The sequence below is a fragment of the Elgaria multicarinata genome, chromosome 11 (assembly GCF_023053635.1).
Source record: "Elgaria multicarinata webbii isolate HBS135686 ecotype San Diego chromosome 11, rElgMul1.1.pri, whole genome shotgun sequence".
Lineage (NCBI taxonomy): Eukaryota > Metazoa > Chordata > Lepidosauria > Squamata > Anguidae > Elgaria > Elgaria multicarinata.
This window is the reverse complement of record NC_086181.1, coordinates 32,399,985-32,413,107: the sequence shown is the minus strand read 5'-3', so window position 1 is coordinate 32,413,107 and position 13,123 is coordinate 32,399,985. Positions and strand designations below refer to the sequence as shown.

General features: G+C 46.6%; 1 protein-coding gene and 1 long non-coding RNA gene across 2 annotated transcripts; one reads left to right on the top strand and one right to left on the bottom strand.

Annotated features, from left to right (window-relative positions):
* Positions 1-2,237: 2,237 nt before the first annotated feature.
* Positions 2,238-4,768, bottom strand: LOC134406367 (uncharacterized). Its single transcript, XR_010025969.1, has 3 exons — positions 4,689-4,768; positions 3,667-3,684; positions 2,238-2,302 (listed from the first exon to the last, which is right to left on the bottom strand). It is a non-coding gene; the product is annotated as an uncharacterized LOC134406367 (long non-coding RNA).
* A 2,415-nt stretch (positions 4,769-7,183) lies between these two features.
* IZUMO3 (IZUMO family member 3) lies at positions 7,184-12,886 on the top strand. Its single transcript, XM_063137968.1, has 7 exons — positions 7,184-7,439; positions 7,532-7,609; positions 8,831-8,920; positions 9,975-9,992; positions 10,312-10,392; positions 11,686-11,776; positions 12,761-12,886. The coding sequence occupies exons 1-7, from the start codon at positions 7,214-7,216 to the stop codon at positions 12,816-12,818; spliced, it is 642 nt and encodes a 213-aa protein (XP_062994038.1). The 5' UTR covers positions 7,184-7,213; the 3' UTR covers positions 12,819-12,886.
* The last annotated feature ends 237 nt before the right edge of the window (positions 12,887-13,123 follow it).

Genomic DNA, 13,123 nt, shown 5'->3' with positions numbered 1-13,123 from the left:
CACGACAGCTCCTATACCCAGCAAGATCACCAACGTCGTTAATACTCCTGCAAGGACATTGGGCCCTGTAGAAAAGGAATGGATCATCATGCTAATAGAGGTCTAACATAAGTGAGAGATCTCCCTTCTGAAACAAGTGCTCATAGAATAGTAGAGTTGGAAGGGGCCTGTAAGACCATCGAGTCCAACCCCCTGCTCAATGCAGGAATCAACCCTAAAGCATCCCTGAAAGCTGCCTCTTGAATGCCTCGAGAGCGCACAACCTCCCTAGGTAACTGGTTCCATTCCATCTCTAGTATGTTTGTGTTTTGTTGTTTTAAATCAATTATTATTATTATTTATTGCATTTTTATACCGCCCAATAGCCGAAGCTCCCTGGGCAGTTCACAAAAACTAAAACAATTCAAAGTGTAAAACAAACAGTATAAAAACTGTTTATACATATATTAGCAAATATGCCCACTCTAGCTTGTTAAAAGCTTTTCACAACATGCAGATGTATGTGGTTGCTGTTATTCACCACAGTTCGATTGCCGGGAAAGTACTGGGCTGTTTTCTCGCGGCTGATTTGTCAATATGTTGGCAAGAACCCTTTGAATGTAAGACAGAAGAAGTGTTTTCCTATTTGGTTCAGTTAGGGCAGATATTTTCAAGGCAGGAGGGTAAGTTCCAGGCACAGCCAAAAGCCAGAAAAGTGCAATGTTTACTCCTAGGGGCAACCAAATCAAGGAAAGGGGCAAAGGGAAAAGTTAACTGTCATTTACTAAGTGCCAGAATGAAATGATGGCAGAGGGAATATTTATTTTAATTTCTTGCCCTTCCTCCAAGGGGCAGCACATTTAGTTTTCTCCCCCTCCCATTTTTATCCTCACATTAGCCCTGTAAGTTAGCTTAGGCTGAGAGAGAGAAGGACCAGCCCAAGATTGCCCAACTAGCTTCATGACATGATTTGAACTCAGTACTTCCCAGTCCTAGCTGACCAGTCTATGCCTCATGAAAATAGTCCTTTCCTGAAACTTACCTCAAGGTTTACTCTACAACCAGAGAGGTTGGGAATGTGTTTGTTTTAATGCAGCTGTATAGAAGTCTTGTTTTGTTTTATTCTGTACAGCACCATGAACATTGATGGCACTTTATAAATAATAATAATAATAATAATAATAATAATAATAATAATAATTAATAATAATAGAAGTGAGGTCAGGAGGATGTGCAGTCCTGTTGCTTGCCTTATCCAGCCTCTGCAAAGAGGTGCTGAGATACGGGCTGGGTTTGGATGACACAAATACCAACAGTTGTTTTTGAAGTCAACCGTCAGTTGAGCAATCAACCATTGGCATTTGTGTTGTCTGTCGGCCAAAATCACCCCATGGTTGATGTTTTGGCCAAAATACCCATGGAGAAAAACAACTGGCTGCAGAGTTCATTCGTTGCTCAACCATTGTTTTTCGTGTTGTCTGTCGGGCTCCGTGTATGCATCCACCCCATTGAGTTGAGTTTTTCCACTGGCTACAGAGTTCCTGGGCAAGAGTGGCCAAAACCACACCAGCTGTGCTCTGCTACAGCCGGCACAACTCGCAGAGGCTGCTGGGATAGCAGGAGGAGGAATGAAGGAGGAGGAAGGGTGGAGAGAGGGTGGGACTAGTTATCCGCTCCACCAGGGCATGGCAGCGTGCGGTCTTGAGTACCCCATTTTTAATCAACTCTGGAGTTGTCTGACCACTCTCAGTTGACTAACGTGTTGTCCAGACTGAGCCAGTGAGTTCTCAGGCTCCATCTGAAGCCCAGTGCTTTTATTATTATTATTATTATTATTATTATTATTATTATTATTATTATTATTATTATATTTATTTGTATCCCGCCTTTTGCCCAATGCTGGGCCTCAAGGCGGCCTTACAAAGTTTAAAATATACATGGGGGGGGAGGGAAACAAAACCATAATTAAAAAATACACAACAAAATTATAAGACATTAACATAGATGGAGGGCTGGATTATTCTCCAAAGGCCTGCTTGAACAAAAAAGTTTTAGCCTGCTTCCGAAAGCCCGTCAAGGAGGGAGCCAGCCTAGCTTCCCCAGGAAGAGAGTTCCAGAGCACCGGAGCAGCATCGTGCCACAATGGCTCTCAGTTTGTACCCACAGGTGCAGGAAGGGATGCTGTGGTGGGATGGTGGGGAATATGGCGATAAAGATGGAGAAAGACCGTTACCTGCACATATCATGGGGTCGTAGCAGGAAACTCTGAGAAGTCGGCAGTTTCTGCACTGTGCCACTTCATAGGGTCGGTACCGGGACAGGCCTGTGGGAACGGCACAGGAATATTCAGTTAGACCAGGGGTCCCCAGCCTTTGGGGATCAATGGCCATATTTGGGGCCCCTGAAAGCCGGCACTTGATTTTGCAGCATTCCAGCTTCCCAGTTAATTTTTTTTTTTTTAATTTCAAAAATTAAAGTTGCCAAGAGAGGTGCTTGGGATAGCATCCAGAGAGTCTCAGGGAAAGCAGGGGAAAGAGGGAAACCAAACAAATCAGGAATTGCCTGTACATCTGAAACACAAAGCTTGGTTTGGAGTTTACAGTATGGATAGCTAGCAGAAACCACGGTTTGGTGTTACATGTAAACCAAACACTGGGTCTACTCTTAGTATGACAAAGCCTGGCTCCAACCCAATGAATTCACCAGTGAATTCCCCATTTTGACTTTGCAAATGCTAGTGCAGTTAGAATTTTGTGTACATGCATACATACATGCATGATACCTAACCCCTCATTTTGTGGTAACAAATCACACTGAAGTGTTACTTTGAGCTGATTTTAGCCATTGTGGGAGCCCCCCCCCCACCGTTATTTTTATTCTAGAGTAGGCATGAGAAAGAGTTAAAGCCATCCCATCCCCCACATTAGGATCCCAATCTGAATTGGGGGGGGGTCTACAATAAAAATGAAAAAAAAAAAGATGAAACTGCTAGAGATGGATTTAAAGTAATGTCTGTGTTGGCCTTAAGTTCTCGACACGATAAGCCAGTACTCTTCACAACTGCACTGATGGCAGAGAAGTCTGAAGAAGGAACAGGTGCATGGATGACCTTTTGAAGATTATGAATACCATAATTTCTGGACTCTGAATGTTAGAGAAGCAGGGCCCACTCTTTTTGCTCCAAAGCCTGGGAATGCAAAAGCAGGATGGGACGGGGAGATACTTTTCAGATACTTCGTGCTAACCTAGCCTGTTCTTTTCCATCCTCTGCGCACGCCTCTACTCAAGAATTAATAGTGCAGTTGTGCATTCAGAACAAACCTCTATCTCAGTTTTCCCCAACCTGTCCCACAGTCCCAGATGTGTTGGACTATGACTTCTATCTCCAGCCAAGGGGTGGTGGGAGTTGTAGTCCCAGACATCTGGACGGTGCCTGGTGGGGGAAATCTGGTATCTCTGTTTGAGAGGTGTGTGCTGTCCTCAGCCCTGATTTGTTAATCGGGAGGAACAGGGTCCAGTTTAGAGCTGGGAGGACTGAATGCTTCCCAACCGCCCTTTAACACTGGTAGCGATGACCCCACACAGGCGTGCATGCGAGCAAATGGGAAACTTTAAAACACACACATCCATATAAAATGTAGCAGATGGCCAGACAGATGTGCATCTGGATTAGACAGATGGACTCACCGCAGGAAAGGCTGCAGACTGTGTGAGGTTATAACATAGAGAAGAGAAAAACAAAGGGACACGTGAGAAAGAGCCCCATCAATCTTCATTCCCTCCCAGCCAAAGAGCCCATATTACACGACTTAGTTGCCTGGTCCTACCCCAACAAACAGGTTATCCCAAATCCCCAGCACCTCAGTTACGCTTGCATTAAATGCTCCCTGGCTGGACTGTCCATTTCTCCCAGGAATCCTGCCTCCACCTCCTCCTCTTACAACTGTTAACCAAATCACACCCTTGTTCTCTGTATTAATTAATCCGGAAGAACTGGTCTGTTCACAGCCACTCAAAGTGGATTAAAATCCCTGCTTAATCAATAAGTGAGTCTGGAGAGGTCACTTCAAAGACACAAGTGTGGGGCTTTATGTGTAATATGGGCATGGAGGACGGGGTTAGTGTCTAGGTTTGGCCTGGTGGCACCGTTCCCAAGGGCTGGCGCTCTAGCAGGGAGCCATTGACAAAGGCTCTTCCTCTTCAGCATTGCAACCCGCTTGCTCACCTGCCCAGGCAATGGTGGTGATGAGAAGGAACAGGAGGAGGAAGGGCTGGTACCAACGGCAGTGAAAGAGTAGGCTCACTAAGGGAGGGGACCTATTCAAGGTGTCTTACCCAAAGCCCCCCAAGAACCTGGTGGGGGAAGCTGCTCAAGGAGGGATCGGACCATAGGAAATGTACAGGGAAAGGGTTACGTTTCTATTCACCCCTCCAGGGGCAGCTTTTCCTGTTTAAAAAAGGCTTCTTGAGGTGACATGGCTTTCATCCACACATAACATCTACTTTGGGAGGGGTTACGGCATCTTGGTGGGCGCCAAGAAAGGTGTCCAGGGCCGTATTGGAGTCCACGGGCACCTCGTTGCCTCCCCTGGCACAAGCAGTACTGAACTAGATGGACCGATGATCTGGCTGACAGCAAGGCAGCTTCCTGTGTTCCTGCCTCTTTCATCAACACAAACTGAGGAATTTGGGCTGGGGAAGGCACTTACATTCCTTCAAAAAGGATTTAGATGCCTCTTCCAACTGCTTGATGAAATTCTGTTTTTCCAACTCTGCTTCCTTCATAAGGCGTTCATGATCTGTGGATAAAGGGAAGGGGGAGGTGGGGCTTGTCTCAGTTTTGAGGCCAGCAGGGCATCTTGCTCGCCTCTGACCTCCTGATCAGTGTTTGCCTACGCCCCTGGTTTGACTGGTTGCAACATCCTATTGGTTGCGCCTTGACTGCGAAGAGAGAGAGAGATTCCTGAGTGTACCCTCCCAATGAAGCTGGGGGGTAGGAGATTCAGGACAGATAAAAGGAAGGACTTCTTCACACAGTTAAATGATAGAATCCACTACCACAAAAGGTCGTGATGGGCCCCAATTTGGATGGCTTTAAAAAGGGGTTGGATAAATTCCTGGAGGAGAAGGCTATCAATGGCTACTAGTCCTGATGGCTAAGTGCCATCTCCAGTATCCGAGGCAGTAAGCCTGTGTGCACCAGTTGCTGGGGAACATAGATGGGAGGGTACTGTTGCACTATGTCCTGGTTGTGGTTCCCTGGTCGGCCACTTTGTGAACAGAATGCTGGACTAGACGGACCTTTGGCTCTTATGTTGGTTAATGTGGATGAAACCTAGAATGGCCATATGTCCTACTTTACAGCGGACATTCCTCTATTTGAAAGGTTGTCCTGTCCAGGTTTGATTTGAAGATGAAGAGCCATAAGAAGAAGGGAGAGCAAGGCTCTTGAGGTTGGCCCATCAGCACGTTCCGCACCTGGACTGAAGACTGGGCAGGTACACAGCCCTGCCTGGCTATCATCTTCTCCCACTATGATATGATCTATTATATTCCTAGTTAAATTATAGTAATGATTTCTAAATTTGCATCTAGAAATATAAACTAGCTTCTGCATCTTGGATACCTCCTTTAGAGTTCTGGCTGGTTCTGAAACCCAGAACAGATTCACTTCCCCACTGACCAGCCACCACTGCTGTGCTCTCCCCACTGAGAAAACCATAACTGCTTGCCCGGACTCTATACGTCTCCTTTCCAATGTAATCAATGTACATTTCCTGAAAATGATGCAGATTCCTCAATGATGAGCGTGTCAGAAAACGTTTTGGGGATAGGTGTGCTATCTCCAGTATCCGAGGCAGTAAGCCTGTATGCACCAGTTGCTGAGGAACATGGGTGGGAGGGTGCTGTTGCACCATGTCCTGCTTTATTGGTCCCTGGTCGACGGCTGGTTGGCCACTGTGTGAACAGAGTGCTGGACTAGATGGACCCTTGGTCTGATCCAGCAGGGCTCTTCTTATGTTCTTAGGAGGTACTATAGCGGTCTACAGCTACTGACTACCTACAAACATCTGGAAAGAAAGGAACAGGTCAGCTCCTACCTTTCCCACTTTTCTTGATAATCTGTTCAAGGCGAAGGAAGAGATTTCCACCCTCGCGCTCCATGTGCTCCCGTTCTGCAGACACAAGAGCAGACAAACTAAGAATGATTCCTTGAGGTCTGTAGCTAATTGACTCTTCTGAACACATTCTATAGGACTCACTGGGCCAAATTTGGTGGTTGATCTGCCAATTCAGTCTTCCCCAAGCATGGCTTACCTAGCAGGAAGCATGGCCACGTGGCCCCAGTCTTTCGCGCTATGTATTTCTATTTAAATTATAATCATTCTTTCTAAATTTGCATCTATGCATAAAAATGAAGATGTACAATTTTTCTATGCAAATTGCAGTCTTCGTTTTGGGTGATGCATTTCCTCTTTTATTTGGCAATCTCTAAGTGGCCACCCTGTACAGACTTCTCATACTCAAGCATCAGGATTTCTTTGATTTCAAGCTCAGGTTTACCAACAGGAGATTTCTCAAGCTCCCCAGGCGCTCGCCACCCCCTCTGGGCACAATTCTGACATCTGCACATCAGAAACAGCAGGGTGAGGGAGCATGTCGTGGTTAACATGCTTTGAGGTTCTGAAACAGAAGCACTTTGCAGTCGGGAGAGGTTCCTTCTCCATATCTGAGGGGACCTTCCTTGCTTGGCTTTTCTGCTTCCTTTTATTCTATACCCAGAAATCCTCTGCCGTAGGAGGCAAGATCTTTAGCGCTCCCCAGGAAAAGTTTCCCCAACTTCTCTGTGGCCTCTGAGTCCCGAGCAAGCAGTAGATATGCATCGTAGCTGAAGTACACGACAGCGTCTGGCCAGCAACGGAGGCACGTGCCAGCCAGTTGTACTGGCAAGGCCCAAGCCAGAAACCCAAGCAGAGACGCTTTAGCCATGGAAACCAGAACAAAGGCACTACTTCCTGTCCAGTCCCTGACATTGGCTCTTATTCTGCTCTCCAGCCCCCTCACCTGCTTCTTACATCACTTCCTGTTCTAGTTCTGGCATCACAAGAGACTCACGCCAACCACATTGCCTCTCAACTTGGCAACATTTCCCGGTGTCAAGGAGGTACCGGCCTTTCAGGGAGGAAGTTGCCTTGGCAACGCGGCCCTGATAGGGAAGCAAGTTGCTGTGGCAATGGTGCCCCAATTCCCATTAGCTTGCCCCCTGTGGCTATTATCCCTCCGAGCAGTGGCCAGTTGCCTCCAATGCGACCGCCGCTTCTTGGACTCTGTGGCGACAGTGCTGAAGGAAACGCTGCCAGAAGACCTACCCGACCGCGACACCCTTATGGAACGGCACATCGAGGCCTTGGCTGATCTGCACGGGACCTTCTTCCAAAAGAAACACGAGCGAGTGCTGGGTGCGGAGAAACATCGGCAAGGCTGGGAAAGCTGGGAGAGGGATGTGGCATGGCAGTCCTGGGGTTACCGTTGTGAATGTGTCTCTTTGCAGATGTCCGAGGAGCCACGTCTCTCAAATCGGACATTATCAGTCAGTTGCGAGGAATCAAGAAAAACAGCACTTGGAAAGGTGAGCGGGGGAAATACGGGAATTACAGCCAAGATTGGGTTGTGGACACCTCCTGCCTTCATTCACTAATTTCCCACTTGAATCTCATAAGACTATTAAGTCTGGAAATCAATCAATCAAATACATAAAAAAATTAGGTTGTTTTCCTAGCCAGCCTTCGCCAACATTTATAAACTAGCATTTGAAAATTGTAGGCAAATATGTGGCCTCTTTTGTTTTAATGATATACACATTTTGAAATAATTTGCTAGAATTTAAATAGATGTACAATAGATTTCACCGTAATGGGGGGAACACTAGGACCAAGTGACCTACGGTACCTGCTCTGTCTGTTGCCCTGTTGTGAAGTGTTCACGGGCAGCTTCAAGGCCTCTGCTGCTCTCTCTTCTTCTTATGGTCCTTTATCTTTAAACCAGACTTGGACTGTCACTGGACAGTCCTTCAAATAGAGGACTGTCCTCCATAAACTAGGTCACATGGCCACGCTAAGCAAGTCTCTCGCTTTTGCTGCCTGATTGTCACCATAGAAACAAGGTTGAACCACATGGTTGAAACAAGGTTGAACCACCATAGAAACAAGGTTGAACCGCAGCCTGACGGACTGCATTCAGCCTGGTGGTTCATGGGTTGTACAAGCCCGAAGGAATCGTATAAAACCAGGACAGATTGTTTTGATGTAAGCATTCACCAAAAGCATATTCCTAATCCTAACTGTATGCAAAACCTCAAACTCATCATTTTTTTCCATCAGGGGCTGCGTTTTCAACTGCTGTAAGAGCACCGGTGAGCAACTTGTGTGGCCTTCTAGATGTTTTGGCTTAATAGGGTGACCAGATGACCCGGAAAAACCCGGAGACCTCCGGTAAAACAAAGGGTCTCTGGGGCAACCAGGCCTGGCCCCCAAATTCCAGGCAAACAGGCGCCCGGCACAGCCCTAACCCCCACCTTGCCTCGATGGGACCTTCTACTTGGCCTGCGTGATGATCCATCATCCTTGGCTATGCTAGCTAGGGATGATGGAAGGAGTAGGCCAAAACATCCGGAGGGCCACATGTTGCCCACATTCTGCTGGGTGGCAGAGGTGCTGAGGTGGTCACTCTTCCTGTGTTAAGCTCAAAGTCATCCCACTTTGTCAGGCTGAAATAGCCGTCCAGCTCAGTAGACCTCTTTCTGTGCCCTTGCCTTTGCAACATTAATCTCTTTCTCCTTCCTCCCACTTAGGCGTTTTCCTGTGGCAACTTTCCATGTACCAGCTCAGGGTCTCGCTGCGAAGACGCATGCAGCAGATGCTGGAGAAATTCGCCGACCTTGGTAACAAAGCTGAAGGGATCATAGAATCACAGAATAGTAGAGTTGGAAGGGGCCTATAAGGCCATCCAGTCCAACTCCCTGCTCCATGAAGGAATCCACCTTCCTGCATTGGGCAGGGAAGCCAGAAAACTAAACTCCCAGCATCCCATGCTCCAACCCACTGAACTAACCTTCACTTCCTAAGCCCAAAGTGCTAGAGAGAGGCTCCTGGATCCAGGGGGTTGTAGTCACAGCTGGGTGAGGGGTTTCTTTTCCCTAATGTAAGATGAGTGTTATAGCTAAGAAGAAAACACCATACAATTAAAACCATAAGCTAAAAACAGCGGAGTGGGAGGACGGACACTGTATACACCAATACAGTCTGACTGCACTTTTTGCATTACGTGTTACCAATTAACTTAGGTCTGCAGTCAGGGGGACAAGAATAAACAAAGTGAGTAGGTGAATTGCATTAACCACAGCCGTTTGTATTCAGGAAGCACACAGTTGCTCGGAGGAAGAGCTTCAATCAAAAAATAAAAAAGATATTTAAAATATTTTAAAGGATATAAAAAAGCTCTAGACTGCACTGTATTGATATTCAGAGTTGCGTTCCTTGTGGTGCTTTACGTAACGAACTAACTAGCCCACAGTTGTCAATTATTTTAAAGGAACATCTCCTTCCATAAGTACCTGCTCAGACCCTTAGCTCATCTTCAGAGGCACTGTTCATGGTGCCCCTGCTGAAGGAAACTGAAGTGACAGGCTGCAAGAGAGAGGGCCCTCTCAGTTGTGGCCCCCAGAATGCCCTCCCCAAGAGGAGGCTTGCCTGGCATCCACGCGGTTATATTTTTGGTACCAGGCAAAGATATTTCCCTCAGGCATTTGGAGTTTTTAAATTGTGTTTTTTAGCTCTTTTATTGCATGAGCCGCGCTGACAACTTTTTGTCATAAGGCAACATATAAGCGAGGAAATAAATAAATTGCACGCTAACTAAAGAAGAGTTCCTCTGAGTTTTCAGCCTCTAAACCAATCTTCTCTCTTTTCTTCTTCCACTCTCACCCTAACCTTCAGCTTGTTCAGAGGACTGTAGTAAGTATCAAATACTTCTCTCCACCCCCAGCCCCAGTCTTAACGTTACCTCAGAATATACCCCATTGCCCATTTTTTCCAGTCAGCCCGTGCAGCCTCTTTTATCGGAACTGGATGGTCCCCAGTTAACAACATAAGAACATAAGAGGAGCCATGCTGGTTCAGGCCAAAGGTCCATCTAGTCCAGCAATCTGTCCACACAGTGGCCAAGGAGCTGCCCAGGAGAAGCCCACCAGCGGGACATGAGTGCAACAGCACCCTCCTGCCCATGTTCCCCAGCAACTGCTGGTTCCCAGCCATGACGTGTTTCTTTTCCTAGCGGTGACTGAGGGCCCCGTTCTGGATTGCTGGACCTGCCTACGTATCACTGTCCAGTGTTTTGATGGAGAGCTCTGTGGAGGTACGACTGGGGGACGGAAAGGACGGGGTGGGGGGGACTAAGCCCTTTTGGAGTTGAAGCGTTGGACTTTGACCATGGAGACCTGGGTTTGAATCTCCTCTGGGTGACCTTGACCCAAGTCACGTAGTCTCGGCCTAATTATCCACAAAGGGAAGCTCGGGGTGGTAAACATATGTGAGGTAAGCAAATTGGCAGTTGAGTTCAGAGGGCGGCTATTTCTAGTTTGGGTAAAGAGGCAGCGTGAACAGAGAGCAAGTGGAAAGGAGACGGAAGAGGTTAAGAAAGAGAAGAACCAAGAATAGCTGGTGGTGGTGGATGAGAGACAGGAAAAAGGCAGATGTGGTGGGAGGTGAACCAAAATCAGGCCAGGAAGCTGGGCCAATATAGGGAGCTGGCAGCAAATAATTAGTTTAGTGCTCAGTCCTATGCATGTTTAGACAGAAAAAAAGGCCTACAACTCCCAGCATTCCCCAGCCAGGCTGGCTGGGGAATGCTGGGAATTGTAGGCCTTTTCCCCCCTGTCTAAACATGCATAGGATTGTACCGTTAGTTTTTAGGACATTCTGAGCCAAAGCAATCAAAATGGTCATACGTGCTTCCTCATGTTCTGAATTTGCATGCCAATGTCCAAGGATCTGAAGATCTCTAAATTTGCTGTATCAAACTGATATACTTTGAGGAAAACTTTCTGATCAAAAAGAGATGTGTATCATTTTTCTATTTTGAGGAATGAGCCCGGTTGCTTCCATACTTAGCTTTGGATTGTCAGGATTTGTGTTTCAGTCAATCAGGAAAAGTAGCTATTTTGGCATAAGCTCTTCGGCTTTCTCTACACTTAAAATACTAGATAATCCTAGCTAGTTCATTCGTGCAATTTATTTAGTTCTTCCAAGAGAGATAGAGATGCTTGTGATTTCCCAAGACGGTGACCCTCGCTCAAAATTATACAATTTCAACTTTGCTGGATTTGGACATTTAGGTGACATTTTCTTTTTGCTGCAGCACTGACACACACACACACACACACAGATTCTTTTCCAATAAGCTGTAACAAAAATGGTTATTTGCTCAATGGACACATTCACTGTCTTCCCATACAATTGGCTCCCCAAACCTGCTTCTCACAGGAAACACATGCCTCCCACTCACTTCCTGTTCCCATTTGAAAGATGCCATTTTGCTGGCTGGTCAGTGATGGGGGTTGGGGAGCGATCACTAGCTAGAACTATGAGCTTTTGTGCCCAGCTTCCAATCAACACAAGAGGTTAACGGGGTGTTTCTGGATCTCCTTAGTGGAAGACAGACGTCTTGCAGAATACAACGAAATTGTCCTTTACGTGTTCCTTGTTTGCGAGTCCGTGCTGTTGACGTCAGTTACACTTGTGTGAGTAGATGGCTCTGCTGAGTCCCCTCACTTTCCCATGGGATCATTCAGGAGTCCCAGCTTTTAGATTTCCTGATCCACCTGTCCTGTCCAAACGGGCCTTCCTTCCCAAAGGAAGTACTTGTCCCGGAAACCCTATTGTGATTCACAAGGCCACGCTCCCTTCCTAAAGCATGTGGAACTTCTTGCTGTCCACTGTACCAATTAAGTTGTCGTATAGCTGTCTGTTCTTCAGACATCTCAGGAGGCGTGTCCCTGCCTCCAAGCACCGGATGTGGTATAGAATTCAAATTTTGGAAAATATCAGCTTAATGTTGTTCAAGTTTCTGGCCTCGTGGTTCCTCAAAAAACCTAGGAATGCCTCTGTGTCTGTAACCCCCTTCTCATCTCTGTCACCATCCCTATCTTGCCACAAGATACCAAATACCTGAATTATTGTCACAGGATAACAGACCAAGCTGAGTTAATGTATACTTAATTTATGCTTCGTGTGCAAAACAATGTGAGTTTTCTAGGCACAGGTGGACAGAATATATGAAGTCCTCTTAAGGCACAATCCTAGGTATGTTTAGGCTGACCATATGGAAAGGAGGGCAGGGCTCCTGTATCTTTAAGAGTTGTATTGAAAAGGAAATTTCAGCAGGTGCCATTTGTATGCATGCTGCAGCCCCTGGTGAAATCCCCTTTTCATCACAACAGTTAAAGCTGCAGGAGCCCTGCCCATTTTTGTATCTGGTCACACTAGGCAGGGCTCCTGCAGCTTTAACTGTTGTGGTGAAAAGGAGATTTCACCAGGGGCTGCATGCATACAAATGAAAAGAAATTATTTTCAAAACAACTGTTAAAGATACAGGAGCTCTGTCCTCCTTTCCATGTGTTCACCCTAGTTGAGACAGAAAGCCGTCCTACAACTCCCAGCATCACCAGCCAGCCATGTTCCAGAACACCTCACTTCCTCTAGTAAACACACTTCTTCACTTCCAGGTACTTGGTGTGTTTCAAGCACAGGAAGAAGATGTGGCAAAAAGCATTGGCCCATTAGGCAGAGGCCGGAAGGCTCTTCAACGACACCCGCCTCCTCCAATGTATCCTTGATTTTTATCTGGTTAGACCAAATAAAACAATTACACTTGTATGCGGAAGAAGGTTTCTGTTTTGAGCAGAGCTGTGACTCAGTGGTAGATCACCTGCTTTGCATGCAGAAGGTCTCAAGTTCAATCCCTGGCATCTCCAGGTAGGGCTGTAAAAACGCATGCCTATAACCTTGAAAAGCTGGTACCAGTCAGTGTTGGCCTACTGATGGTTTGACTCAGTGATCCTGTTCAGACGACATGCTAAGCCATGGGA